General features: G+C 37.5%; 1 protein-coding gene and 1 long non-coding RNA gene across 8 annotated transcripts; both read left to right on the top strand.

Moving 5' to 3' along the window:
• Positions 1 to 17,192: 17,192 nt before the first annotated feature.
• LOC113354349 (probable E3 ubiquitin-protein ligase LUL3) lies at positions 17,193 to 20,594 on the top strand. Its single transcript, XM_026597702.1, has 3 exons — positions 17,193 to 17,771; positions 18,958 to 19,450; positions 20,261 to 20,594. The coding sequence occupies exons 1-3, from the start codon at positions 17,260 to 17,262 to the stop codon at positions 20,372 to 20,374; spliced, it is 1,119 nt and encodes a 372-aa protein (XP_026453487.1). The 5' UTR covers positions 17,193 to 17,259; the 3' UTR covers positions 20,375 to 20,594.
• A 4,065-nt stretch (positions 20,595 to 24,659) lies between these two features.
• On the top strand, positions 24,660 to 27,314 carry LOC113350133. Of its 7 annotated transcripts, none has more exons than XR_003360645.1 (6): positions 24,661 to 25,581; positions 25,696 to 25,776; positions 25,897 to 25,986; positions 26,088 to 26,200; positions 26,286 to 26,364; positions 26,608 to 27,314. It is a non-coding gene; the product is annotated as an uncharacterized LOC113350133 (long non-coding RNA). The 7 variants fall into 7 exon arrangements; XR_003360643.1 differs by lacking the exon at positions 26,286 to 26,364 and having other exon boundaries at positions 24,664 to 25,581; positions 26,608 to 26,670; positions 27,019 to 27,314; XR_003360641.1 differs by having other exon boundaries at positions 24,660 to 25,581; positions 26,088 to 26,364.
• The last annotated feature ends 552 nt before the right edge of the window (positions 27,315 to 27,866 follow it).

The following is a 27,866-nucleotide window of genomic DNA, read 5'->3' as shown; positions in this document are numbered from 1 at the left end:
TATAAATAAGTCTAAATCGAGGACAACATAAGGATAGAATATCATCAATCATCGATTATCATCATTATCCATCAACAACTCGATATAAACTTATTCGCAGAACTCAACTTCAGCAGTTCAGCAATATTGCAGAAACCTTCAACACACCCACAATCCTTGATCATCACTGATCCCACACAACTCTCAACTTCCCTCCTACAGATCAACCCATCTCCCTCTTTGGGGCCGAATTGACTCTGGAACGACCATTGTCTTGGTTTAGGCCAGATTCATACAGATTGATTTCCCAAATCTAAGCACCCCCTTTGCAGCGGTGCATCTGTGTGAGGTTCAGCAGTTCGCTCGGTTGAGGAGTCTTGACAGCACGCTCGACTCTCCACTTTCCTAGAAAACCAGCAAACCGTTTTTCCCCATTTACAATGAGTGATGAAAGCGGCAGGCTCTTTTGTTGGTGAGTTTTCTGCAGCTTTGTGGACTTCATCATCGTCAACTACGTGGACTGGAACAACTTCAGGATCAGCAGTTAGAGATGCTTCTTTATCTTTTCCTTTCTCCCGAGTCTTCTCTGACATCTTGTCAGTGAGAGTTTTGAGATAATTGCATAGCTCTTTCTGTGTTGCATCCATGTCAATATGATTTTTGGCGAGAGTCTCTTGCACCTTCATAAGATCAGCTATGGTAGGCGGATTTTCTCTGATTTTCTCGGGAGACCGGCCGAAGAGAGGATGGTTGCCGACGTTGGTTTGAGGAGGAGTGATATCAACATCACCGGTGTTGGAAGACGGAGTAGTTTCTGGATTACCACCATTGTTTCTAGTGCTAGAGTTGTTTGGGTTAGGATTTGTAACTGAACCTGACCTAAGATCAACCATTTTGTGAAAGTTGAGATTGCAACCGAGAGATTAATCTCCCACTGTGGTCGCCAATCTGTGGATGGGGGAAAACGGTTCACTGGTTTTTCATGGAATTGAAAAGACGAGCGGGTTGTCGAGACTCCTCAACTGAGCAAACTGTTCAACCTCACACAGATGCACTGCAATGGGAGTGGTTAGATTCGAGAGATCAATCTGTAGGACTCCTGCCTAAACCAAGTCAATGGTCGTTCCAGAGTCAATTCGGTTGCAAAGAGGGAGATGGGTTGATCTGTAGGATGGAAGCTGAGAATTGTGTGGGATCAATGATGATCAAGGATTGTGGATGTGTTGAAGGTTTATGCAATTTTCTATGAACTGATGAGTTCGAATAAGTTTTGGGAGATTGACGAATTCTTGAGAGTAATTGCTCGAGAAATTCTGTGTGGCTGAATGCCGATGTCTTTCAATCATGGATTCAGAGACCTATTTATATTGTCAGAATAGTGAATACATTGATCCCAGTAAGTGTGACGGTTTCTGGAATGAAAGCGTGGGAAAGTGGGAGATCGTGGTAAAGTCAGTTCCATGTCGTGTGGAGACTTGACTGATCGTGCACCCACTACTTTGCTAACTCCTTCAACCGTTTGCACAACTTACTCGCATTTCTCATTGTGGATGAATCCACGTGTTGTAGTCCACCATACCAAAACCCTAATTGATATCCCCAATATGACGTGATTGATTTCTCACGAATCGTGGAGTCTGCATGACAGTCATGTATTTTGTTAGAGCATTGCTCGGTCGAACTCGCATGCGTTGCTATCTCAAGCACGTTTGTCAATGTTAGTGATCAAAACTATAAGTCTTGATTTCTAGTCTACTATAGCTAAGTCTCGGACTAGGATAGAAAGTGTAGTTGAGCTCAAGAACTCCATGGCGGATCATCATACAAGACGAAGAACTACTCAAGGAACTGGTGGAACTTCATCGAAAAAAAGGTATGTGGAGACTTGAACTTATATATCACTCCAAAGTCTATCTACTCTATCTCCTATCTTGAGAAAAAAGTCGTTTTACTATATAGACTTTGATTATACACATTTGCTATTTCGAGCCGAGTTTATCTCGCCTATCTATTTCTCGAAATATGTGTTGGTAAGCTTTCTCTTTGACCAAATTCATCTTTACCTAGTGACGAAAGTCATGTTATGTTTCAATCACTTTGAAAATTGCTTTGACGAAAAATGGTTTGTGAATAAAAACTATATAACGTCCTCTAAGAATGTTTCAATGATTGAAATGAGAGTTTAGATTATATAACCAATGATGGATATAAGCATTCTTGTGGAAACATATATATGTATAAGTCCTTATTCCTTGAACCGAAGTTTTCGAATTTTGTTGATCAAGAGAACCGGAACAAGAGCCGTGAACTAAGTCCGCGAACTCAGTCCGCGAACCCAGTCTGCGAACTGGCGGAAGTTCTCGACCCGAGAAAATCTGCTGGAGTTTAAGAACTCCTTCCGGGAACTTAAGTCCGCGAACTTGAGTTAGGTTACATCTAAAGATGATTTTTTGTGAACTCATGTTCATATAAACTAAGGAATAATAATTGCAAACCGTGGTTATAAAGTTCATGAAACGATTCAAGTGAATCAAATTGTTTTTGCTTCAATTGTATCTTGTGTAGTTACATAAGATTTCCTTGCAATTGAAAAACTCTCTAACTAGTTCATTTGAGTCATTTGAACTAGTTATGGTGAAGAAGAATATGGTTGATATGAATGTGCTCATATGGCTAACCATTTGGTTAACTATTGTTGAACCAACAAATGTACATGTTTGGGTACTGATAGGTGTCTAAAACACCTTGATATTTATCTATTGTTTATGCTTTCTTCGCGAGTTTTCTTGTAAATTAGGTATCTTATGTGTGTTTTTGAGTTATTCAGGTAAATTGGAGTCATTTGGAGTGAAAGAAGAAGAAATTACTCAATTGGAGCTACAGTGGCAAAGAGGTTGATCCACAGACGAGTGATCCCAGATGAGGTTATGCAGCAAAGGAGGTGAAGAATAAGCTGTCAGTTCCTCGCAACTGACAGATGAGCAAGAAAAGAATGGAGTTGTCAGTTCTCTGGAACCGAAAATCCATTTATGAACTGCTTATCCCATATCCAGATGGTGGGGTTCCCATAGCAGTTCCAATTTTATTACAAGCCTAAATCGAGAGATTTCCTTCTCTCAAGTCATTCATTTCACTCGGTTCCCAGAAATTGAGAAGGAAAGCAGCCGTTGATGTTGTTGTGTCTAGAACAGCTGAGAGATCAGATCAAGAGATTCAAGGAAATAAAGTGGAAGAGATTGAATGGGTGTTGAGTGTAAATCGATTCTGGTTTTGGGCGATTTGATGGAGAAATTGATGACAGAATTTGGGAATTAGGGTTTCTGCTCTAGTGGAATCTGATGATGTTGTGACCAGTCGAGATGGCGAGATTAGGGATGATGCAAATGCAGTTTTGAAGGTAGATGTTGGTAATGAACCTGATTAATGAGTCTGTGTTGCTGTTAAGCTCAAGATGAGCTGGTGCTTGAACTAGTCAGATGGGAACTGCAGGATTGAGAAGGGTATTACTAGAAATAGGGTTTGTTACTATGATTTGATAAAGATTTTAGTGAGAGGGAAACTGAGATTCAAGGTCTGTGAACAATGAGTTTGGAGTTTAAAATCGAGAAGCTTCAAAAATGGGTTTTGGTGGATGAATTAGGTGGTGATTGTGTTGTTGGCTGATGCTGATTATATGTTGTGGCTGCTAGGGGATATTGAAGTTGAAAGCAGCTGGTGGAGTTCTGAAGCTGCAAAGCAAGAGGAAAATGGGTGTTTGCTGTTGCCGGTTGAGAAATGGAGATGCTGCATTGCAGGTGGTGCTGGCTTGGTGATGCTGAGATGTTGGATCAAGGTTGTGGTGCTACTGAGATCTTGTGTTGAATTGCAGAAGAAGATAGATTTGGAATTGAAGGTGGCGAGGCGATGCTGATGCTCATAGGACCTGGTGGCTTGATTGAGATGGTGACAGAGAAGGATTTGCCAGAAAAGAATTGTTGGTTGCAGTTGGGTTTCTGTAGTTTGAATGGTTAGGAATTTGTTGGCTGAAAGAATGCACTTATATAGAATGGTGGAGTCAGCTGTTGTGTGGTTGTAGAATGAGCTGCAGCTGCAATTGCAAGTAACTGAGAAAGTCAGAAAGAAGCTGAAATGTGGACTGAAGTGCAGTTACATGGATGTAGCAATGGTTATGCAGTGTGAATTACAGGGAATGTGCTAGCATTGTGCAGGTGGTATTTGAGGCTTTGAGCTTATGCAGTACAAGATGGATCTGATTGAATGTTAGGAAGCTACAGGTTGATATTGGCCGAATTGTGTACTCTGGAGTTACAAGGATGGTGGTGCAGTTCAAAGCCAAGAAAGGTTGCTGGTGCCTGTTGAGCCTTTATGTGACAGGAATGGATGGAAGAATGGGTTTATAGATGAATGTTAGGATCCAGGTACAAAGTGAAGTGGCAGAGATTCAAGTTACAAGATAAGAGGATGTTGTCGATGCTGTTCTTGTTGAATCAGGATTGAGAAGCGCAGAAGATGTTGAATGAAGCAGTACTGGACAAAGATGAAGGTGCACAGTCGAGAAATGGAATATGGCAGTACAATGAAAGTGTGGCTGAGGTTGTATGCTTCATATGGTTATGCGGGGATTTTCAAGGAATGCAGCACCATCTTGGCACGAGATTGAGCAAAGTCCTGTGGTGGTTCTGAGGTATAAACTGCAGGGGTGCTGGTAGTGATATCTTGAACTTGAGTTAAAGCTGCAGAGTTGGGTTGAGTTTGGTTGCAGTTGAGCTGAACTGAGACGGCAAAGGTTCTGGTGGAGTGATGCACCGTCATGGCTGGCACTGGAGATGTTTATGGTGAAATTGCAATGGAACCGGTTGTGTGTGTGATGATTGGTTTAAGAATGAAAGGGTTAGTGATTTGTTGGGTTAGATGGAAACTGGATGAAGAACAAACATATGGGTGGACCTGAACTGTTGTCGTGGTTGGATGTGTACAAGGCATGATTGCCATTGGCTAGGAGTTGGTTTGAAGTAGGCTGTCGGTTCTTTAGAATTGACAAGCCAAATATTCAGTGAGCTAATGGGCTGGACCGGAATTGCTAGGAGTTGTGGGCCGAGTTAAGACAAGTATGTGGTCAAGTTTTAAACGTGACCAGTTGAACCAGTTAGGAGAAAAACAGGAAGTCTATAAAAGGGTTTCACATCTCATATATCGAAGATATCTCTTCTTATACTTTTGTTCTAGGGTTTAGACATGGAAACTCTTCTTTTCATTCTTGTTATGAACTCCAAAAACATGAGCTAGAATTTTATCATTGTTTAAAGAATAAATTGGATTTCCAAGCATGAGTTTTGTTCAATAGATTAGTTTTGTCTCATGTTTTATCGATTATGATTCGCTAGAAATATCGCCATGTATGATTGATTGTTAGTTTTGTCAAGTTGCAAATTGGTAGAACTTGTAATCATATTTATTGCTAGTTTAGGGTTTATTATACGTAAATGTGATACACCTTGAATACAAGTAGAATAATTGTGATTATTGCTTGTAGTGATACATCCTAGTAGTCACAAGTGAGTTATAACCTTTGTTATATCGGATTAGTGCTTTTACACGTTCGATTGCTTTGATTAGCCTGATTTCATAGAACTTAATGCATCTAGGGAATTAAACTTGATTAGTGCTTTTACACGTTAGGTTGTTCTCTAAGGTAGAATTCATACTCGCATCTTTTAATGTGTTTGTTGATGAAAACAGGAGATTTGCGGGGTATACTTGCGATCAAGGTATCTTAGGGCCTTTGATAAAGGAGAGATTAAATATCAATTCTAGTTATTGTTAAAAAGCATGTTTGTGAATGAAGATGAATCCTTAACCAATATCTTTACATCTTAATTTGTGTGCATTATTTGCTTTTATTTTAGTTTACTTATAAAAAATCAGAAAACCCCCCATTGGTATTTATAGGAAACCGAAACAATTTGACAACCTTAGTCCTCTCTGTGGGAACGATCCTTTCTTGCCTTTGCTATATTTTATATTTTGAGTAGTGAGAAAGTAATTTATTTTTGACGCGTACGACATCGATCAGGTACGGTTACACAAACCTAGAAACGTGCATTTCATTTGTGTGTAACAAGCTAGGTTTTCGATCTAACGGTTGAAAGATATTAGCTTGAATCTAATCAGGTTTTCATCTAACGGTGAATACTGAATGCTTTGTTACCAAGCTAACATTGATTCCAAACCCTGATTTGAAAGACTATATAAGGGAGAACTCTAGCAACTGGGAAACCTAATCCCCACACCTTACGTGTGATACTAGTTGTGTAAGCTAGAGTTGATTCTCCTTTAACCTTTGGTTTCTTCTCTAAAACCAGGTTAACAACTTAAGACTTCATTGGGATTGTGAATCCATACCGATACTACTTTCTCGTAGTTGTGTGATCTGATCTTGTTGTTTGTATCGTATGAGTACAGTCGCAAAGATTAGCTTGAGATTGATATCTCCGATAGGCAAGATATAAAAGTAATCACAAACATCTTCGTCTCATCGTTTGTGATTCCACAATATATTTTTTCATCGCGTCGATTAAGATTATTGTGAGGTGATTGATAATACTAGGCTGTTCTTCGGGAATATAAGTTCGGGTTATCAATTGGTTCATGTTCACCTTGATTTATCAAAAGACAGAAGAAAAAAAACTCATAGGTATTTCTGTGGGAGACATATTTATCTATTATCGTAGACTTTTCTGTGTGATACTAAAGTCTTCAACTCCTAGTTATGGGTGAGATCAGCTAAGGGAATAAAGTGCATAGTATCCTGCTGGGATCAGAGACGTAAGGAGCGCAACTGTACCTTGGATAAGTGTGAGATTGATTGGGGTTCAACTACAGTCCAGACCGAAGTTAATTTCTAGTAGGCTAGTGTCTGTAGCGGCTTAATACAGTGTGTGTGTTCAATCTGGACTAGGTCCCGGGGTTTTTCTGCATTTACGGTTTCCTCGTTAACAAAATTCTGGTGTCTGTGTTATTTTTGTTTCCGTATTATATTTTTTATCTTTAAATTGAAATATCACAGGTTTCCGTATTATATTTCCGTATTGATACTTGAACATTGGTCTTTGGTACCGTTCAAGTTATCTCTCTAGTATTTGATAAAGATTCGCACATTTCTATTTGCTTGAGTATAGATCAAATCGAGAGATTGAGATATTAACTCCTTGATATACTTTTATCTAGATTGAGTTTGACTGTCTAGTTGATCCTCTATTGAAAGTATATTAGAGTTAGTCCATACAGATTGTTAAGAGAAATATTGGATGTGGTTGTTGTACCCTTGCTTTTTCAATTGGTATCAGAGCAGCCAAACACGTTTAAGACCTTACAAGTATGTGTTTGTAGCGATCTGACTCTATGGACAGAGGTGCTATCTCTATTAACGTACCACCAGTCTTTGATGGCTCCAATTACTTATGGTGGAAAATTGATATGCGAGCTTTTCTTCAAACACGTGATTTTCAATCATGGGTATATGTTGTTAATGGCTATGATGCTCTCGTTGAGGAAGTTGGAAATGTAAACGTTCCCAAGAATATTGGTGAATACAGTCCTGCCGAGATACTTGCTGCAAAGCAAAATTCCGACGGTTTGAATGCCATCATACATGCCATTACCCCGAATCTTCAGCACAATGTGTCAAATTGCACTAGGTCTGAAGATGCGTGGGATATCTTAGAAACTGTATTCGAAGGAAATTCAAGTGAAACGGAAGCTAGGATTCAAAACCTTAATTATTATTGGGAAAACCTTCGTATGGCAGATGAAGATACATTTGATGAGTTTAATCACAGAGTGTCTGAAATTGTTAATGCATCTTTTCCATTGGGTAAGACTATTCCTGAAAAGGACATTGTGATGAAAATTCTCAGATCGCTTCCATCTAGATACTACTTTAAGAAGCATTCAATCGTTGAGGGAAATAACCTTGATAATCTCTCCAGAAATACGCTGGTTGAGAAAATTAAGATATTTGATCACGAGCATTCATCCAAATCTAAGGATGTTGCATTCAAAGAACTAAAAAACACTAAACTACTTGATAAGAGTAAAAAAGTGTATATCTCTGAAGACGATTACTCTGAGACTGATTCATCAGATGAAGATCTTGACAAGTCAGTCTCGATGATCACAAGACAGTTTAAGGATCTTCTGTTGAAGAGAAGTAAACGGTTCTCCAGATATAAGCCTAAAGCATCAGTCAAACCTCATAATCGTATTCCTCCTAAAAAACAGGGACACGGATGAAACTGATGACGAGGATATGCCTCAGTGCTTTAAGTGTAAAGGATTTGGTAATTTTGCAAATGAGTACCCAAATCGTAGAAATTACACTAGGAACAAAGGTCTTGGTTCAACTCTTGATGAAATGTCTGACAACTATGATACTAATGAAGACGAGAAATCAAGTGTTTCACTTCTTGGTGAAACTATTGATTTTGATAATTGTAGCAATACATACATCAATCTCGATATTCTTTCAGAAGAAAACTCAACCAATCTGGAAGAAAAAATTGACCAATTCTTTGGAAACTCTGTTTGTATTTCAGGATCCACTATGTGTCTAGCTGCATGGACATCACAGATGCCTGAATATTATCCAAGACTGGCGTGCTTATTTTTTTCTCTAAAGGGTCATGAACTATCAAAGTGTTACAAGTTCAAACACCAATTGAGGCACGTCAACAAACTTCAACGAAGAGAAAATCGATTAGCAAATAAGCTTAAACTCGCTCAGAAAACTGCTGAGGCATGTAAGATTTTATCTTCGTCTAAGAAGTTAGTTTCCAAAGACAAAAAAATACCATTAGAGAAGAAAGTATGTTCAAATCGTTTTGATAGACAGAAGTCTGAGGATTCCTCTCAAGAGGAACATTGTGGAAAAATTGTTGTTCACCGCAACACAACTTGATTGTGTTATTTGTAAATCTTGTCTCATGTGCCTGAACATGTACCTCTCAGGCTTTAGGAAAAGTTTTTCTTTTCTTAGTTTTGTTCTTCCCTGTCTATCAATAAAAGAAAGTGTTATTTTCGACAATTCTACTCTCTCTAGGGTTCAGAGTTGTGCGTGCACGAACCTGTTAAAAAGTTGTGTAACCCTACATTCCTTTTTCCTTCTCTGTAACCTCCTTTTATCTCAAGACTACTTGTTGATTTTAAATTGTGATTTATTCTCACAAACCCATATAACTATGGGTACTCCAAGCATGATGTCTTCTGATGGAAAGGATGTTAATATGATTGTTAAGCCATAAATCATGAAGGAAAAAGAGAAATCTCCATTATCTCCTACCTTGAAAAGAAAGAGAAGGAATGTGAGGAAGCCAAGAGCCATTCCTTCAAATTCTCATAAGTTTTCTGACGTTCTTGAAGTGATGAAGGATATGCGAAAGGAGATTCAACAAATAAAGGCTTTTGTGTATAAGACTCATGAGATTTAGAAGGCCCTGGTTCGACATCAGTCAAGAAGGTTTATTAATATCAACTCCTACCTTAATGAACCTTATGTCCCAATGGCTGTTGACCACAAGGAGTTCGGGGAATATAAAGAATTCTTCAAAGGTCTTATTTCCTAGTAAATCTTCTTTTTTTGATTTTATTTAGAAGAATAACTAGAGTTTGGAATAACCATTATTGTGACTACACATAACTATGTCCAACGTTTTCATCTTCATGTTTTTTAGGTTTATTTATTTAAATTCTGAAATTATTGGAAGATGATTTTTGCAGTATTAATCTTTATGGTTTTATATATTGCAATTTGTTATGGAATATGTGTGTTTGCGTCCGTGAACTATGATTATCCCATATCTTGTCAAAAGTAAAGTCTTTCGTAAGTCGATATTCACGTATTGATAAAACAATGAATGGACTTTTGACAAATAAAAAAGTTAAGCCTATTATGTCAATTATTGATGGAAGATAGGTTAAAATCTTTTGCTTGCAAGGAATATGTCTATTATATGTCATTGTGCGAATAGTGATGGAAAATAGAATGAATCCTTGTGTATTCTGCAGTATTGATCTTCCCTGATCCATATTTTATGTATTACTGTGAAGCTCCGTAAGTTATCTTATGTTGAGCACTATTGACTTAGTTTATTATTTTATGATTAACTTAGTTATTGCTCCATATATTCTCTTATGTCGAGCATGACCATTAAATTGATTACTTTTTGTGGTTAATTTGGTTGTGTATTCCGGTTAGATTAATTATGGGTTCTCTTGTGATTAATTTAATTGAGTATTTTTGAGTCTCCATAAGTTCACTTATGTTGAGCATTTCCGATTAAATTAATCATAGGTTCTCATATGGTTAATTTAATTGAGTTTTTTGGATTCAAAGTCATACTTGTATGTGATTTGTTATGTCCAAAGAAATCTTTCTTTTCTTTCGAAATTAAGGTCGCTCTTGTTGTTCTTTCGGGAATGAAATTTTATGGAGGAGAGTTCTTAATTGAACTTGTGCTTAATTGCCAAATCTTTGTGGGGAGTGCGGCTGTGGAATATTATAGGGGTTATCTTGTATCTATAAACTCTTTGATGAATGCATTTATCTTAGGCTTTATGATTGCATCTAAACAAGATGATATATACTTTATTTTGGTCATGAAATATCTCTTTTGGAATTATCATTAGGATCCCATTCTTGTACCTTTGCAAATTTTATTGACAAAAAGGGGGAGAATTAATATGTAGTTCACACTACAAATACATATGGTATTCGGATCATTATGTAAGGGGGAGTGGTTTCCATGTGAGATGGAGTATTGACTAAGGGGGGTGATACATATCACCATAGTATTATTGTCAAAGTTGTGATATAACTGAACTTTGATGATGTGTAATGATACTATGACACTGTATATAACAATGATCGAGAATTATGTTTTCTCATTGTTATAACTACGTATTTTCAACAACGATGATGCTGAACTTACAACCTTTGGGATCATTGGAGTACTTGGAAGTGACGAAGATTACGAGTAATGTTGAAGATTAGACATGTGGAATAGGAGATACATAAGTTTTCTTTATCTTTTTTTTATTCCATATGTATTGATAGTTTTGTCACTAAAATTGACAAAGGGGGAGATTGTTAGAGCATTGCTCGGTCGAACTCGCATGCGTTTCTATCTCAAGCTTGTTTGTCAATGTTAGTGATCAAAACTATAAGTCTTGATTTCTAGTCTACTAGCTAAGTCTCGGACTAGGATAGAAAGTGTAGTTGAGCTCAAGAACTCCATGGCGGATCATCATACAAGACGAAGAACTACTCAAGGAACTGGTGGAACTTCATCGACAAAAAGGTATGTGAGACTTGAACTTATCTATCACTCCAAAGTCTATCTACTCTATCTCCTATCTTGAGACAAAAGTCGTTTTACTATATAGACTTTGATTATACATATTTGCTATTTCGAGCCGAGTTTATCTCGCCTATCTATTTCTCGAAATATGTGTTGGTAAGCTTTCGCTTTGGCCAAATTCATCTTTACCTAGTGACGAAAGTCATGTTATGTTTCAATCACTTTGAAAATTTCTTTGACGAAAAATGGTTTGTGAATAACAACTATATAACGTCCTCTAAGAATGTTTCAATGATTGAAATGAGAGTTTAGATTATATAAACAATGATGGATATAAGCATTGTTGTGGAAACACATATATGTATAATTCCGTATTCCTTGAACCGAAGTTTTCGAATTTTGTTGATCAAGAGAACCAGAACAAGAGCCGTGAACTAAGTCCGTGAACCCAGTCCGCGAACTGGCGTAAGTTCTTGACCCGAGAAAATCTGCTGGAGTTTGAGAACTCCTTCCGGGAACTTAAGTCCGCGAACTTAAGTTAGGTTATATCTAAAGAAGATTGTTTGTGAACTCATGTTTATATAAACTAAGGAATGATAATTGCAAACCGTGGCTATAAAGTTCATGAACCGATTCGAGTGAATCAAATCGTTTTTGCTTTAATTGAGTCTTGTGTAGTTACATAAGATTTCCTTGAAATTGAACAACTCTCTAACTAGTTCATTTGAGTCATTTGAACTAGTTATGGTGAAGAAGAATATGGTTGATATGAATGTGCTCATATGGCTAACCATTTGGTTAACTATTGTTGAACCAACAAATGTACATGTTTGGGTACGGTTACACAAACCTAGAAACGTGCATTTCATTTGTGTGTAACAAGCTAGGTTTTCGATCTAACAGTTGAAAGATATTAGCTTGAATCTAATCAGGTTTTCATCTAATGGTGAATATTGAATGCTTTGTTACCAAGCTAACATTGATTGCAAAACCTGATTTGAAAGACTATATAAGCGATAACTCTAGCAACTGGGAAACCTAATCCCCACACCTTATGTGTGATACTAGTTTTGTAATTTAGAGTCGATTCTCCTTTAACCTCTGGTTTCTTCTCAAAAATCAGGTTAACGACTTAAAGACTTCATTGGGATTGTGAAGCCAGACCGATACTACTTTCTCGTAGTAGTGTAATCTGATCTTGTTGTTTCTATCGTACGAGTAAAATCGCAAAGATTGGCTTGAGATTGATATCTCCGATAGGCAATATATAAAAGTAGTCACAAATATCTTCGTCTCATCGTTTGTGATTCCACAATATGTTCTTTCGCCGCGTCGACTAAGATTATTGGGAGGTGATTGATAATACTAGGCTTTTCTTCGGGAATATAAGTCTGGGTTATCAATTGGTTCATGTTCACCTTGATTTATCAAAAGACGGAACAAAACTCGTAGGTATATCTATGGGAGACGGATTTATCTATTACCGAGACTTTTCTGTGTGATATTGATTTGTTTATTAAAGTCTTCGACTTTGGGTCATAGAAACTCTTAGTTGTGGATGAGATCAGCTAAGGGAATCAAGTGCGTAGTATCCTGCTGGGATCAGAGACGCAAGTTGGGTGTGGTTGTTGTACCCCCGCTTTTTCATATTTAGTTAGTCAGTTGTTGACTGATTAGACAATGAGTCTAGGTTTTATTGAATTGAGCATGAATGAAAAATGCTCAGTGGTTTATGGATCGAACATGTTTGTTGAGACGTATAGTTCTTTGAATGATGTTGACATTGCGTGTATTAGCAAAGATTGTAATTTTTCTGTGAAATTACTGAATATCGATAGTTGGGTCAATATTCGATCAATTGAGCAAGTATTGCTCAATTCGACAAATTATTGATAAATCACTGAATATTGGTGGTTGGGTCAATATTCGAGCAGCTGAGCAAGTATTGATCGATTCGACGAATTATTTATTAGTGACGTGACCCAATAAAATATTAGTTAAAATATTGGTAGACTACCGAATATTATATAATTAATCCAGATGTTGATTGCTGGATCAACATAAATTTATTAGTGTTTGAACTTGCTCAGAATGATGATTTGTGGAGCGTTTGTTCGAAACCCTAATTTTCGATCAATTGTTCGTCAATTGATTAATTACCGAAAAATAGGTCATGAGTGAGGGAGAGACCGACCACATGGAATAATGGACGACCATGTGGTGCCCGAGTGCTCGAGTCCTTAGTTGACTGGCTGATGAAAGAATGGTGATTAAATGCCGATTTCATCATTTATTGAAATAGTGCTCGATTGAGCATTAGGTGATAAAACCTAATTATGGAAAAGTGAGGGACCGACCAAGAGGGCATGAGACCGGCCCTTGGTGGTCGTGGGACCAGCTAATGGTCGTTTGATCAAACTCCAAGTTGATTGAAAGAGTTTGGGCCCAATATAAGCAATTAAGCAAATTAAGTCAAAATTGTTAAGATGTGTGGGACCGGCTTTGTGCAAGCCTTAGGGACGACCCTGGTCGGTCAAGGAAGCATGCACGTGTCACCATAATGTTCGTGTCTCAGTCCTGAGAGTTTTAGTATTTTCTGGTATGCCTTTGAGCAATATGTTGAATTTTCAGAAGAGTTTGATCTTTGACTGAAATTCTTGATTTTTGCTCGAATGAGCATGTGTGCTCATTTGATCAATATTTTTTAAATATTAAAATAAAGATATTTTAACATTTAATATTTTCGTGAGAAGCTAGTCGGTCGTGTGACCATGTCGGCTTTTGGATTTTCATGATTTGAGCAATATTTGAGAAAATATGAAGAAACCATGATTTTTGCTCAAACTGAGGAGTTTCATGAGATGAGGAAAATAATAATTATTAAAGACTAGGGATTGTAAGTTGTGGGATCGGCCACGACTAGAGCATGGCCGTCCGTCCAGGTAGCCCGGTCCCACGACACTTTTCCCGGTTTTATGTTATTATTTTTCATGAAACCGTGAAACTATGGAGAAACCATGAGTTTTTTTGAAACTGAGGAGTTTCATGAGATTAGGGAAATAATAATTATGAAAAGACAAGGGATTTCAAGGTGTGGGACCGGCCACGGCCAGGGTATGGCCGGACGGCTAGGTTGCCCGGCCCTGCAACAACTTTCCCTATTTTACATTATTATTTCTCATGAAATCGTGAAAATATGGAGAAACCGTGAGTTTTTCTCAAACAAGAAAGTTGCTAGAATGAAGGAGTTTTCATGAGTTCATGAAAACAACAAAATAAGGAAAAATAATGGAGGAGGCATGGGATCGGCCACGGCTAAGGCACGGCTGGCCAGACGGTGGTCCCGGCCCATGAGCGCCTCTTTATTATTTTGATGTTATTATTTTCCCTCTCCTGTTTTGTGCAGGATTCCTCGTTTGTCCATATTTTCGAATGCTCGGTCGTGCATTCGCGTGCTCGGTCGTGTATCATTGTCGAGTACACTTGCACCATTTTATGTGGCTTACTCAGTGATGGTCCATATGCCCGATTGTTGAGTATTTATTACTAATTATGAAATTCAGTGGAGAATGATTCATGAAACTAAGTAGTAAAAAAGAGTAGTTTTTTATTATCAATCCATAGGATCAGCCGTGGATTCGACCATGAATTTGGAATAATAAAACGAGTATTACCATTCCATGGGATCGTGGATTCGACCATAAATCGGAGTAATGAAAGTAATTATTACCATCCCATGAGATCAGTCGTGGATTCAATCATGAAATCTGAGTAATGAGATTATCTATTACCATTCCATGAGATCAGCTGTGGATTCGATCATGAAATCGGAGTAATGAGATAAAATAGATTATCTTCTAAGAATTCAATGGTGAATATCACAGTAGAATTAATCTATCACAGTAGGGATATTATCCAGGTAAAGCTTCATACTCATTCTGAAAGGTGCATAGTCAGGAAACAGCGAGTGTTGCTGAAGTCCTGAAGGCGTTATTGCTCTCAATCTTACGGAGAACCGCCTGGATCTATACACGGTCTCTCTTCATAGTCAGGGAACAATGAGTGTCACCGACGTCCTGAAGGCGTTGTTGCTCTCAATCTTACGGAGAACCGCCCAACTGTTCTTTTATGTAGAGGTGGGTCTCTCTATGTATTCAGGGAACAACGAGTCACCGACGTCCTGAAGGCGTTGTTGCTCTCAATTTTACGGAGAACCGCCCAATTACGTTATTCTACATAGAGGTCATGATGAAATGCGAGGCATCAAACGCTCAGCTAGTGGAGGCCTTTAGAGAAACATATTCATCATGGCTCGTAAAATATGAATCGTCACATGCCTGAAAGTCGTGTCAGAAACATGCAGTATCATGATTTTACGATTTTGACCTTTGTTGAAAATCCACCATCTACAGTTATATAATTTAACCCATAAGATCATCATAAAACAAATCCATAGGATTATCCACATCGAAAAAGTTCATCAGTGCATCCGTTTGATGCAAATATGTTTGTTGCTGGATTGGGTACGAATACCAAATTTGAAATTCGTAATGAATTGGATTAGATGTGGATAAGGTGAAAAGGATCCATGCCGGCCCATGTTCACCCCTATCTCATGGTACCTAAACATTATAGTTTCATGTTCCTTGAGTGGCTTGGTTAAAATATTTTATCATATTAGAAATTCACATGTTCAGCCGCTCACTTCAATATCTTCTTGTGGTGCGGATTCTTACTACTACACAAAAATGATCTAAACCCATGTACTTGTTGTAACATCGAATGAAGATGAGTAAGGATAAAAGCCTGTTTCAAAATAAGAGGTCAAATTAGGGGTGAGCAAAAACACCCAAATCTGTGGATTTTATCCTGACCAGATCGCATTTTGGCGAGTGGATACCCAATTCGTTTCTCGACGGATTGGATGCGGATGAATTTTTGAAACCGGTCGTTTTCACGGGTTAAACGCGGTTGAAACGTCACTGATCCGTTGGACATCCGACCCTAAGGATAACGTTAGTATCATATATATATAAAAGTTATTATAGAAAATTTCCAGATAATATATATAGTTTGCTATTAAGATGCGTTGAAGATTCTCTGAATTTCGGATTGATCGGAGGCCTTCATATCAATAAATATCGGAAATGTTATTCACAGCTCTATAGCAACACACTATTCACAGCTCAACAACATCCAAACCCCACATCTATCAAATGGTGAACCTTTTTACCCATCCGTGGACCCCTCCTTGACAACCCTGAACCAATATCCTCTCAACACCTAACATTGAGTGCTAAATAGAGCTGTGAAGGGAGTGCTGAATAGCATTTCCGAATAAATATTATAATTTTAATTGTTGAAAAGATATTGTGTTAGTCATATTACGTTAATTACTTATATTTTGGTAATCTAAGTTTTAAAACTAAGTTTTATCATTTATGTTCAATATTTATCCTTTTTTCGCTCTTAATTCTTTTATATACGCAAATCCGTCTGCATCCGATCCTCTCATCCATTCACCTGTGGGTATCATATCTGACGGGTAATGGATTGGACGTGGATGAAAATGCGCCAAATGCAAACGCAAAAACCAAGAATTTACCGCCATGTCATGACCTGTTGGGTAAATCGGCCGGGTTAAGGTTGGGACTTTAGGGTTCGGGGTTCACCCTACTCCTTGTTTACCCGCCAACTCGTCAAGTTTCATGGATGAAATCCCGAATGCTTCTTGGATTCTCAAACAGAGGAAAGCAAAAGAAAGTGAGATCCAACTTTCTTCAACCACACACCAAAACCCACTTTTTCCTTCATTTTCCACAAAAACAATGATAACTCTTGCTTGCAAAGTCATGTTGATTTTGTTGTTACTGTCCTTTGATCTGAAGAACTCCTCACTTTTGTTTCTCTCTGACAACCCGCTCACATGGGAATTTCATGGAGTGGTAGTAGAAGAAGAAACAATGATTTCTTTCAAAACCCATCTCAATTCTTCTCTTCTTCAGACCCATCTCCTCTTTTCCCTCCTCCTCCTCCACCCCAAGGTCCCCCACCAAGTTACGTTTTTACAGGAGGAAATGGTTCGTATCCTGCACCCCCCTCATTTCCTCCACCATTACCGCCACCACCACCTTCTTACCCACATTACTACCAGTTTTCTAGTGGGCATGCTCATTGTGGGCAACTGATGGGTCCTGTCAATTACCACCAACCTTATTTGGTGAATGAAGGTAATGGGTGGAATGGATTTAGACCTGTTATGGTTCCACAACCTCAAATGACATTACCACCACCACCTCCTTATCTGGATCATCAAATGGCAAAGAAGATTAAGAATTATGTTAATATACATAAAGGTTCTATTAAGATTCAAATTGATGAGAAGAATCTGGATTCTCATTTGGTTTCTTTCACTTTTGATGCCTTGGTTGATGGCAGGTATGGTGATTTTATCACATTTTCGTTCATTACTGTAATATGGATTTTTGTTTAATGGGTGAAATTGGAACGTATGTGTTTGTGATTGGTTGATAAGAAGTACTCCCTCCATTCTTTTTTAATAGGCCAGTTTTGTTTTTAGCGAAATTTAAGGAAATTAAGAGAACTAATCATTGAAAGTGGTCCTCATGACACTTGTCAATAAAAGAAGTGAAATGAAATGGTCTCCATGACACTTGTTAGCAAAAGAAGTAAAGTGAAGTGGTCTACATGACACTTGTCATCAAAAGAAGTTAAGAGAAAAGTGGTCCCAAAAAATTAAAATAACATTTGACTTTCCCAATTAGGAAACTGGCCTATTTTTTTGAAACTTTTATTTATAGAAACTGGCTTATTAAAAAAGAACGGAGGGAGTATGTTTTAATATTTAGGCTGAATTTCTGATTGGGAAAGGGAAATCCATATGGATTTGTTGTTGAAGCAACGTGGGTTCATACACTTGACACTAGTTACTAAGTTATAAACTTGATATGTACTCAAGTGTCAATATTTGCTGTGATAAAACTTTAGCTGCGGACTGTACACTACACAGTGGATTCTGAAGTTTGATGAAGTTTAATGAGAAGGAATTCAATGAAGTAAAATTTCATAGTTTGTTGTTCTAAATGGAATGAACAAAGAAGACTGCAAAGACTTGAGGAATGAGATGAATGTCTGCTGAAAGATTGTTGGATCTCGGAAGAGCTACAACTCTGGTGGCTCGATTTGCATTCATTTTCTATCTATGTTGTCTAACTTAATGAAATCATTATACATAGTTGTTTTCGTACCAGTGGTAACTTGTAGGGAATAATTGATTGACTCTTTAACTATGGTGGTTGTGGGGGAGGTTTCTGAGATGAATGGCTACTGAAAGATCGTCGAGTTATAGAACAGAAACTGACATTATTAGGTCAATTTGCAATTTGTTTCTGACATTTTATGCCGCTTAACCAAGTTTTAAACTTTGATTGTAAAACAAAATTTTGAGTCGGGTTCAATTATATCTTATCCTTGTATGCTTGTTCTGTTGGTTTTACTTTCTCCTTAAAAACTTCTTGTCAATAGTGGAGTTAGTCCACTTAGATATGGACCTCACGTCTATGGCACTAATGTTATTTTTTCCGTTTGTTTCCTTAAATGACAGTTTCCGCATCTTTTACTTTTCCAAGGAAGGTGGAAAGTGTAGGTTTACTCCACTTTATCCTGAAGTGTATATGCCAGTGAGAATCCCATTTCAGAAAGGCAGGGGCCAGAAGTTTCGTCAACCTTCAGGAACCGGCATTGACCTAGGTTTTTTTGAGCTGGATGATCTGGCAAAATCATCACCAAGTGAAGACGTATTTCCACTTGTTATTTTTGCCGAGGCATCCTTGCCTTCAGATGTAGAGCCTGAGCATGCATTATCTAGTGCACAGATCACTCAAGCCATCCTAGAGAAGAACAATGATGAACACAATTTCCAAGTGAAAGTAATTAAGCAAATATTATGGGTTGGTAATGCTCGCTATGAGTTGCGTGAAATTTATGGAATCAGTAACTCAACAGAAGTAGGATTTGATGACAGTGAACCAGGGAAGAGGTGTGTTATATGCATGTCTGAACCAAAAGATACAGCTGTTTTGCCTTGTCGACATATGGTGAGTGCACTCATATCGCACTTTTAGCATATTAGCTAAGCCTTCAATTTGGCTGCTCATTATCTTTATTAGTCTTTGTTGCAAAAATATTCTAGAAATGAAATTTCTTCATTACCATATCCACCCAAAGTTATGATGAATGAACCCCATTTTAGAACCTAATAAGCTGACAGCTCGCTGTGGTTATTGATAGGCATGTGCCATTACAGCGAAAAAGGACCGCTATGGTCCCTCTTTTTATGTTTCGCTTGAACCGAAATTGTCTGACTAATACATACTATATTCATGATTCCATGTGGTCATCGATGTGAAATATAAATATGTGTTCAAATAGCATTAGTTTGGCGTAGATGGGTTTCACAGGGAACGATGATGTCTATGATAGGTCGATGGCCACGTTAGAGATGACTAAATTGCTTCTGTATAGACCATTCTTGATAGAGAATTTTAGATGCATCTCACCTGCACTCAGGACCCTGGCATCGATATTTTAACCAGTTAAACAGGCAAATGAGAAATGAGCTCCACTATATTTTAAACATCGGTGTATATAGCTTTTTGTGTATATAGCTTTTTAAAGTTTTCTTAGAACAGATTTTCTTTATAGGAGAAACCCCCACAACCCCCACTGCTGATACCACCAAACCTCTTAGTAAACTACCAAGTCCCTTGCCAATGCAACTGTTGGACACTTGCATTTTATATTTTAGAGGGCATGGTATTTACAGCAAGATGTACAGAGATCCCATCTATTTATATTTGGCTATTTTCTCCTGTTCTCCAATTTGAACTTCTGTTTCTACTTATCAGTGTATGTGCAGTCGGTGCGCAAAAACATTGCGACTTCGAACGAACAAGTGTCCAATATGTCGCCAGCCCATTGAAGAACTTATTGAGATTAAGGTGGATAGAGGTGATCAGTGAGAGGAGAACTGGTCTCAGACTATATCTGCTGGTACAAGAATATTGTTATTTTTAGTGTCTGTTTGCTCTATGAACTTGGCTGTTCATTGTAGGGACCCCTTATTGTACATATGTTACACATCCTCCTTATATCAAGCATCTTATATTTCTCTTGCTTACTCGATTTGAGATTTAACCATTTATGGGCTGTGTTATTGCATAATGTGATCTTCTAAACTTACTCTTTGTTTGTCTTTTAATTTATATGTTATATTTGATACACCGGTGGACTTATTTTCCAATTTAATTAAGCAGGGATGTCTAAATTAAGCTTGTATAATGGATGTCTGTCTAACGGAGACTTTTTCGAAGAGAATGAGTAAATGCACGTTAGCATCAAAAAAAAAAAAAAAAACAGTAGATGCACGCAAAAGTAGTTGCAGAGACGAAGTTGTGAAATTGTTGTCGAGGTCTACCTGTTTGTGATGCTCCAAGAGCATCTTTTAGCATAGCAGTCACCAATTTGGGATGGAAGCTGTAAAGGTTCTGGAGGTCTACCTGTTTGTGATGTTCCAACAGCATCTTCTGGCATAGCAATCACCAATTTGGGATGGAAGTAGTGAAACTGTTTCGAGGTTTAACCAGATTTTTTACCTGGTGCTCATATGTAGACCCGCAATCTGACGAACTCTTTTCTCGCTCGGTCAGATATTTGGAAATTCAATTGAAGCTTGGTATTGTACGCCACACTCATGTTCGGCAAGTGGTGGAAAAAGTCATAGAGAAGTTGGCCGACTGGAAAGGTAAGCTTCTCTCTTTTCAAGCTAGACTTGTGCTGATTAGATCGGTGATTTCTAGTTATGTTATTCATTCTATGGTTGTATAAAGTGGCCATGCACTATTATAAAACAGGTAAAGAGGGCCATTAGAAATTTTCTTTGGTCTGGCGATGCTGAGAGACGTAACTATTTTACGGTTCTTTATGATAGCATGTGATGTTCAAGGCGTGAAGGTGGCCTAGGCCTCAAGAGACTGTCGGATGTTAACAAAACTATGCTTATGAAATTGTGGGTTACTATACGTGACTCTAACAATACCTGGGCTAGATTTTTGAGGGCGAAGTATTTCAAAGTAAATGGTAATTTAATTAATCATAAATTGGGTTCTACGGTTTTTCCGGGAATCAGATGGGTTTACGATTTTGTGCAACAGCATACAAGATCAATTATAGGTGATGGTGCTAATACTTCCTTATTCTTTGATAATTGGTGTGGTGATTTTTCGATTGCGAAGAGATTGGGTATTACTTTCGAAGGTCCTAATGATTTTAAGGCTAGGGTTAGTGATATCATTGTTGATGGTGCTTGGGTTATACCTCAGGATACACGAGATTTGATGATTCGGTGTAACATTGATGCGGAAACTTACCTATTATTGCTGGTGGGGAAGATTATAAGATTTGGGATTTGGACAGTAGTGTTTTTACAGTTAACTCTGCGAAGGATGCTATTAAAATGCCTGATATGCCGAGCGTTGTTTTATTCACAAGACTAGTTGTGCACCCTACTCTGAGTGTTCAATACTGTAAGATTTGGGCCAAACAGTGTTGTGCTAGTGATGATAATGTCATTAAGAAGACTAGTAGGAGTATGCCCACTATGTGTCATTTGTGTAGAAGGGATTCTGAGACTCTAAGCCATATCACTTGGCATTGCAGATTTGCTAAGAGAAATTGGGTTTGGGCAGCAAGCATCTATAATCTGTGGCCTAATGAAGATTTGGTGGCCTCGTACAAAGCTGCTAAAGGACGGAGCAGGATGATTAAGGATTTGTGGTTGGTTGCTAATTTGGCAATAGTTACGAAGTTATGGAAGCCACAAAATAAGGTCTATTTTGAAGATATGGTTGTTGAGTGGCTTGGTTTTAAAGGTAGAGTTTATCAGTTAATTCGTGATAACTCAATTAGGATGAAGGAACACATGTATAACAATATGGAGGATTTTCACATCTTGAACTATTTTAAGGTGCAACATAGATCGTGCAAAACTTCTACCCCCACAGAGGTTAGTTGGTCTCCTCCTAATCAAGGTGAAATCATGATTTGTTGTGATGGCGCTTCACTTGGAAATCCAGGCCAGGCCGGTGTTGGCGTTACTTTTCGTGATGCCAATGCAGCTGTGCTGGGTGCTGTTTGTGTTGGCCTTGGTTGGAAGACCAATTATTATGCGGAAGTGTGCGCTATTATATATGGTGTGATGTTGTCCAAGAGGTGGAACGTTAAAAATATTTGTGTTCAATCGGATTCGATGAGTTGCATTCAAGCTTTTCAGAAGGGTGAGGTGCCATGGCAGCTGATGCAGAAGTGGAAACTGGTGAGGAATTTTTATAGTAATATTCGTTACATTCAGAAGTATAGGGAAGTTAATTTTTCTGCTGATGCTTTGGCCAAGCAAGCATGTTTGCTGGATGAGGATACTTTTGAGTTCTATTAGGGGAGGCTAGTTTCTATGCTTTCTGCAGAATGGCCGGGTGAGGTTTATTTCCGTTTCAAATAGGCTAGTAGTAGATGGCCTCACAGCTAGCTAATGCCTAGCCTAGACCATGTACAATTTTTTGCTTTTTTATTTAATTTATTGACCAAGTAAAAAAAAAACATATATTTTACAATAGACGCCCGATCCGAAAGAGGAAACCACCAATTACAGCAAATCGCACATTAACAAGAGTACAAGACATCTAAAACATAAACAATGAAAAAACCACCCGCCACCCTTGCAACAAAAACAAAAAAAAAAAATCCAGACTTGTCCTGAATGGAGGTATAATCCCATAATTAATCACCACACCGCTGTCATAAGAACATCTCCAACGGCACATCCTTAACTTCCTATTAATTAGGCCACATAGGATTTATCTAGTTTTTGACAAAAATCTTTTTCCAACGGTAATGTTAAAAGATAATGTGAAGATTATGTGGATGGTAGTTGTTTAGACATCCTCAAAATCATCCTCTAGTTTTAGAGGTTGTCTTAGAGGACGCGAATATTCTAATCACCAATATCTAAGGTTAGAATTAACTACTTAATTATTTACAACCGATAGATTTTGCACAAAATAAGTTAAAAGTTTTATGCTTGAAGATGAATTTATTTCACCTCCTTAAATTAAGGGAATTTTGGTTTCACATCCGTGAAAAAAAGTTCACATGTAGGATTCACACCAAGTTCCCAATGGAGATGCTCTGAGAATACTTCTACGCACCCTACCATTTTTTTCGTTCACATGCCTGCATCTAAATCCTACATCTAGAAGTCCCACGGTGGGTTCCTAGCTGAATGGGAACCACCAATGAGAGCGTGACATGTCACAGTGGAAAGGATTATTTGGGGGGATGGGGGTATAAAGCATTTTCGGTTAGAGCATCCACAATGGTACGACTATACTAAAACCAAAAACCAGACCAAAAAATAAAAACATTTGGTTTTGGGGGTGTTTGAACACAACGATGGTGGAGCAAATTATAGTCAGGCGTAGTTTTAATGCCCGTAAGAAACTGAGTGAATGATAGGGAGCATCTTTAAGTTACGCCTGATGGGGTGCATCTTTAAGTTACGCCTAATGGGATTATGGAGCGGACATTAAACTTACGTCCCGTATGAAGCGGATTTTAAAGAACGCTTGATCATGATACGGACATTAAACTTACATTCAACTTACTAGATAATATTTAGGCTTGTCATCAGATACAATTTTAATGTCCGCCCTATTATATTTGGTTTTATTCCATCTTCAAGACCAAATATACTCTGAAACCAAGAAAAGTCTGACCAAATTAGTTTTACTCAAGCCCATTGCGATTGGAATTTTGACCAAATATGGTTTAGTCCACTTTTAACTCGTCCATTATGTACGCTCTTATAAGAGCAACTGCAATGGTGCGAGCATAACCAAAGACCAAAAACCAAATAAAACTAAAAACATTGGGTTTACTCAGTGGTGCTACATTATGGTAGAGGAGCATATTTAGTCGAGCACAAATATAATGTTTGTTTATTGTGAGGCGTTGGTATAATATGCGTTTGTCACTAGTGGAAAATGAGTTTTTTAAGTCTGCTTGGATTTTATAAAAACCGCTTCCAAAGATTTTCTTAATATATCCGGCTATCAAAGGTAGACATTTTTATAAAATAAAATAAAGGAAAACTAAAAAGAACTCCATCGGAAGTCTTAATACTTAGGGCTAATTTCGTAACCTCAAGAGCTTCTAGAAGAAATATAGTAAGTCTGTGCGTGGGAATTGTTTCAGTGGTTTGTTTTAGGCGTGATATCCTAGATTGGATGTTTTACGGTCCCTTACTTCGTTCTTATCTTCGCCTCTAGCTAGCTCTAGTAAACACATCTCTCTCTCCCGGTCTCTGAAAATAGTTTCATTCGATCGATAGTATGAATCCATGAATCGAATATCTAATCACAACAAGATTAATCAAATTATCTTTTCTAAACCCATATCTCATAAACCAAATTCATCTTCAGAAACCAAACCCAATCTTTCAACAATTTTAATTTCGTATTGAACCCTAGAAGTTTGATTTTCTTCGACATAATCCAAGAAAATCAGTCTCTTTATTCTCTACACGACATATTGCTTACCTGTCCAAGAAGATGAGTTTATAAAACCGTAGCTTCTTTTTATATGTTGTTGTTATGAGTCTGATTTCTTATAGATAATAAAAAAAAAATCCTAAAATTCACAATTTTTATGCTTCCCCATTTGATTCGACGGATTTAAAATCATGGGTTTAGTTCCAATTTCAGTTTTATGATCTGAGTTTTGAGTTAAGCTTTGTATTTCTGTAAATCAGGTTATATTGTATTTCTAGGGTTTATTTTTGTTGTGATTTTGTATTGGTTTGTCTTAGTAGTATTCAATTATATAGATCTGAGATTTTTTGGATTTATAATGAGTTTCATTGTGTTTTTGATCTTAGATATTGAGGACCATAACAGAGAATAGAAGGATTTTCGGGTGAAAAACTTCAGCAACCACAAGAGGAAGTTCATAGCATCATTAAGTAGAATTTCTGTTTCTTATTTTCATAATTTCTTCTTAATCTTCTTAATTGAAGCTCAAAGAGTGTGGGTTACTGTGACTAGCAATAAAATAATTTTTTACATTGCATAACAAGTCTCAATAAGGATGTCCTCAGTTAGACTGAATCGACTTTAGAGTAAGTCTTTGTTATTCTGTGTTAGAAAATATTCTCACTTGACTTGTATGTATATTTAGTATCTTCTATTTTTTAAAATTATATTTGATGGAATTGCGAATTGTTATGTTCTAGGTGACAGCTGAATTGGAGATAAAGAAGTTAACATACATAGGGATAGATTTTTCAGTGGTGGCACTGACAACTTTTCGTCATGTAAGGCTCTTCATTGGTATCTTATTATGCCCATGTTAATTTAAGCTTTCGTGTTTGTTTCAAGCTTGCATATGTAATGTCCTAATTTGGGATACGCAACATGTTCTTGTATTTTTGCAGTTTTGTTCAACACATCTTGAACTGCAGAGCATTAAGAATTACGTAATTCCTGAGGAATTTGCTGAAGATGGAGCGCATACGATTCTGATAGTAAGAACCTTTTTACCCTGAATCTGATTATTACATAACGATTGCTCACACTGGTTTTACTTTTGACTACTTGATGGGGGTTTCCTTTTCCTTTCTTGTAGGCTGCTGCTGATCCTATCCCGGAAGAACTTCTTGCGCTATGTCATTAGTGTATGTCGTTTTGAGGAGTATAAGTTAACTCATTCGAGCTAAAGATACAACAAGATGTGATTGGGTATCTGTTTTATTCTTTTCCTAAAAGTTTCAAATCTGTTGCATTTACGGTTCACAAACTAACAACCTTGAATTTTTTTTCCAAGGTACAAATTTATGCTTACCTAGTGCCATCATCTTACAGTTGCAGTAGTAACTCTGTTTTTGGACCTTAACTAATGTCATGTATGTGTGTCTGTAATTGGAACCATATTATGTGATAATATCATTTGTTACATCTCAGTTGGGTTACGTTTCATATTATTAACTTTGATCATTAAGTTAAGTGTTAACCAATGTAGGATAACTCTTTAGGAAGCCAACTATAATTTTTTCTCAGTATATGTGCTCTTGTTTGTCTGCCATAGTCCTTCTACACTTTTTCTTTTCCTGGTATTTGACTCGTAGATTGTCTTCTTTTCTTCGTAGGATGGCTCTCTTGCTCATTGCACTCCCAATCACCACTGACTTCTGAAATGTAATGGATCCCTTGTAAGTGATCATTTCGAATTTACTTTCTATATTTTGCTTGTTGTTGTTGTGAAATGTGGCGCCTACCGCAACTTCTTTTGGGTTTAGAGGACTGGTTATTGTTATTTGGAAAGGCTTGATGCTTGCTGAGATAATAAACTATTTGGCAGTCACTATAATAGTTGTAGCTGATGAGACAACCATTATTTTGCAGTAATTAAAATAGTCACTACAAATCATGTTAATCTCCACTGGACTTATGACTTTCTTTGTGCTTTTCGGGATCCTAAAATGTAATAGCAAGCTCATTGACCTATCATTTTCTGACTTAAAACCAAGTGCAGTAACTTCATATTTCAAGTTTTTCAGATTTCTCTTCTTCAAAGACACCACCCAACAAGGACCGGGACCATGGAGAAGCATTCTGGCTTCCTGGAACTTCACTCATGTTTCCTTAATAATTTTCTACGGCGATTCGTTTTTTAGATTTATGTATGTTTCATAAATTATTTTCAGATTGGAACTGATTAAAGTTTGTTATTGGAAAATGAAGTCCGCGTGTGTTTAGAGAATTTGTACAGATTTAGAACTTTGAGTAATTGTAGTTTGATGGGGTTGTACCATGAATTTAGTGAATATAAGTTTAATTTAATTTTGGTTTCTTATTTTGTTTCAATCATATTTCATTTCAGCTAATTTTTTTTTTTGTATTATAAATTAATGAAACGTCTGCTTCCACCACTAAATTTGGGCTGTTCAAGGAAGTCATAATTTGAAATAATCAACGAATCTCAAAAACAGAGGTTTTGAGAAATAAGACTACGATCTTAGGGCTCTCAAAAACAGTCTTTTTTAGAGGTTTTAAGTGTTTTTCTGACAGACTTTTTTCTTGCATTTTCCACTTGTGTGTTTGGGGCGTACATATAATTACGCCTGTTGTGGGGCGTAAATCAAATTAACGACTGTTGTGGCGCGGGCGTATAATTCACACCTCACTGAGAGACGGACTTTATACTTACGCCTAATGGGGCGGAAGGTTATGTCACTGCCTGTAACCAAAAAAGGTCAATGCTTGCAAACTTTAGTTAGTAGGGATCTCAGTTGCTCTTGATACATCATATGAGGAGTTTGGTAGGTTAATGAGCGCCACAAATCAGATGTCAATTAAGTTTTCCTCCATAATATTTTCGTACATCACAGTGCTTGCTGCACATTAT

Source organism: Papaver somniferum, chromosome 2, assembly GCF_003573695.1.
Source record: "Papaver somniferum cultivar HN1 chromosome 2, ASM357369v1, whole genome shotgun sequence".
NCBI classification, from domain to species: domain Eukaryota; kingdom Viridiplantae; phylum Streptophyta; class Magnoliopsida; order Ranunculales; family Papaveraceae; genus Papaver; species Papaver somniferum.
The sequence above is the reverse complement of the archived record's forward strand: the minus strand, read 5'-3'. Positions and strand labels throughout refer to the sequence as shown.

Excerpts from the sequence above, each read along its gene's own strand:
- LOC113354349 (XM_026597702.1), top strand. The coding sequence starts at position 17,260 with ATGGGAATTTCATGGAGTGGTAGTAGAAGAAGAAACAATGATTTCTTT. Across the intron at positions 17,772-18,957 it reads GATGCCTTGGTTGATGGCAG|TTTCCGCATCTTTTACTTTT; the intron begins GTATGGTGATTT and ends CTTAAATGACAG. Across the intron at positions 19,451-20,260 it reads TTTTGCCTTGTCGACATATG|TGTATGTGCAGTCGGTGCGC; the intron begins GTGAGTGCACTC and ends TCTACTTATCAG.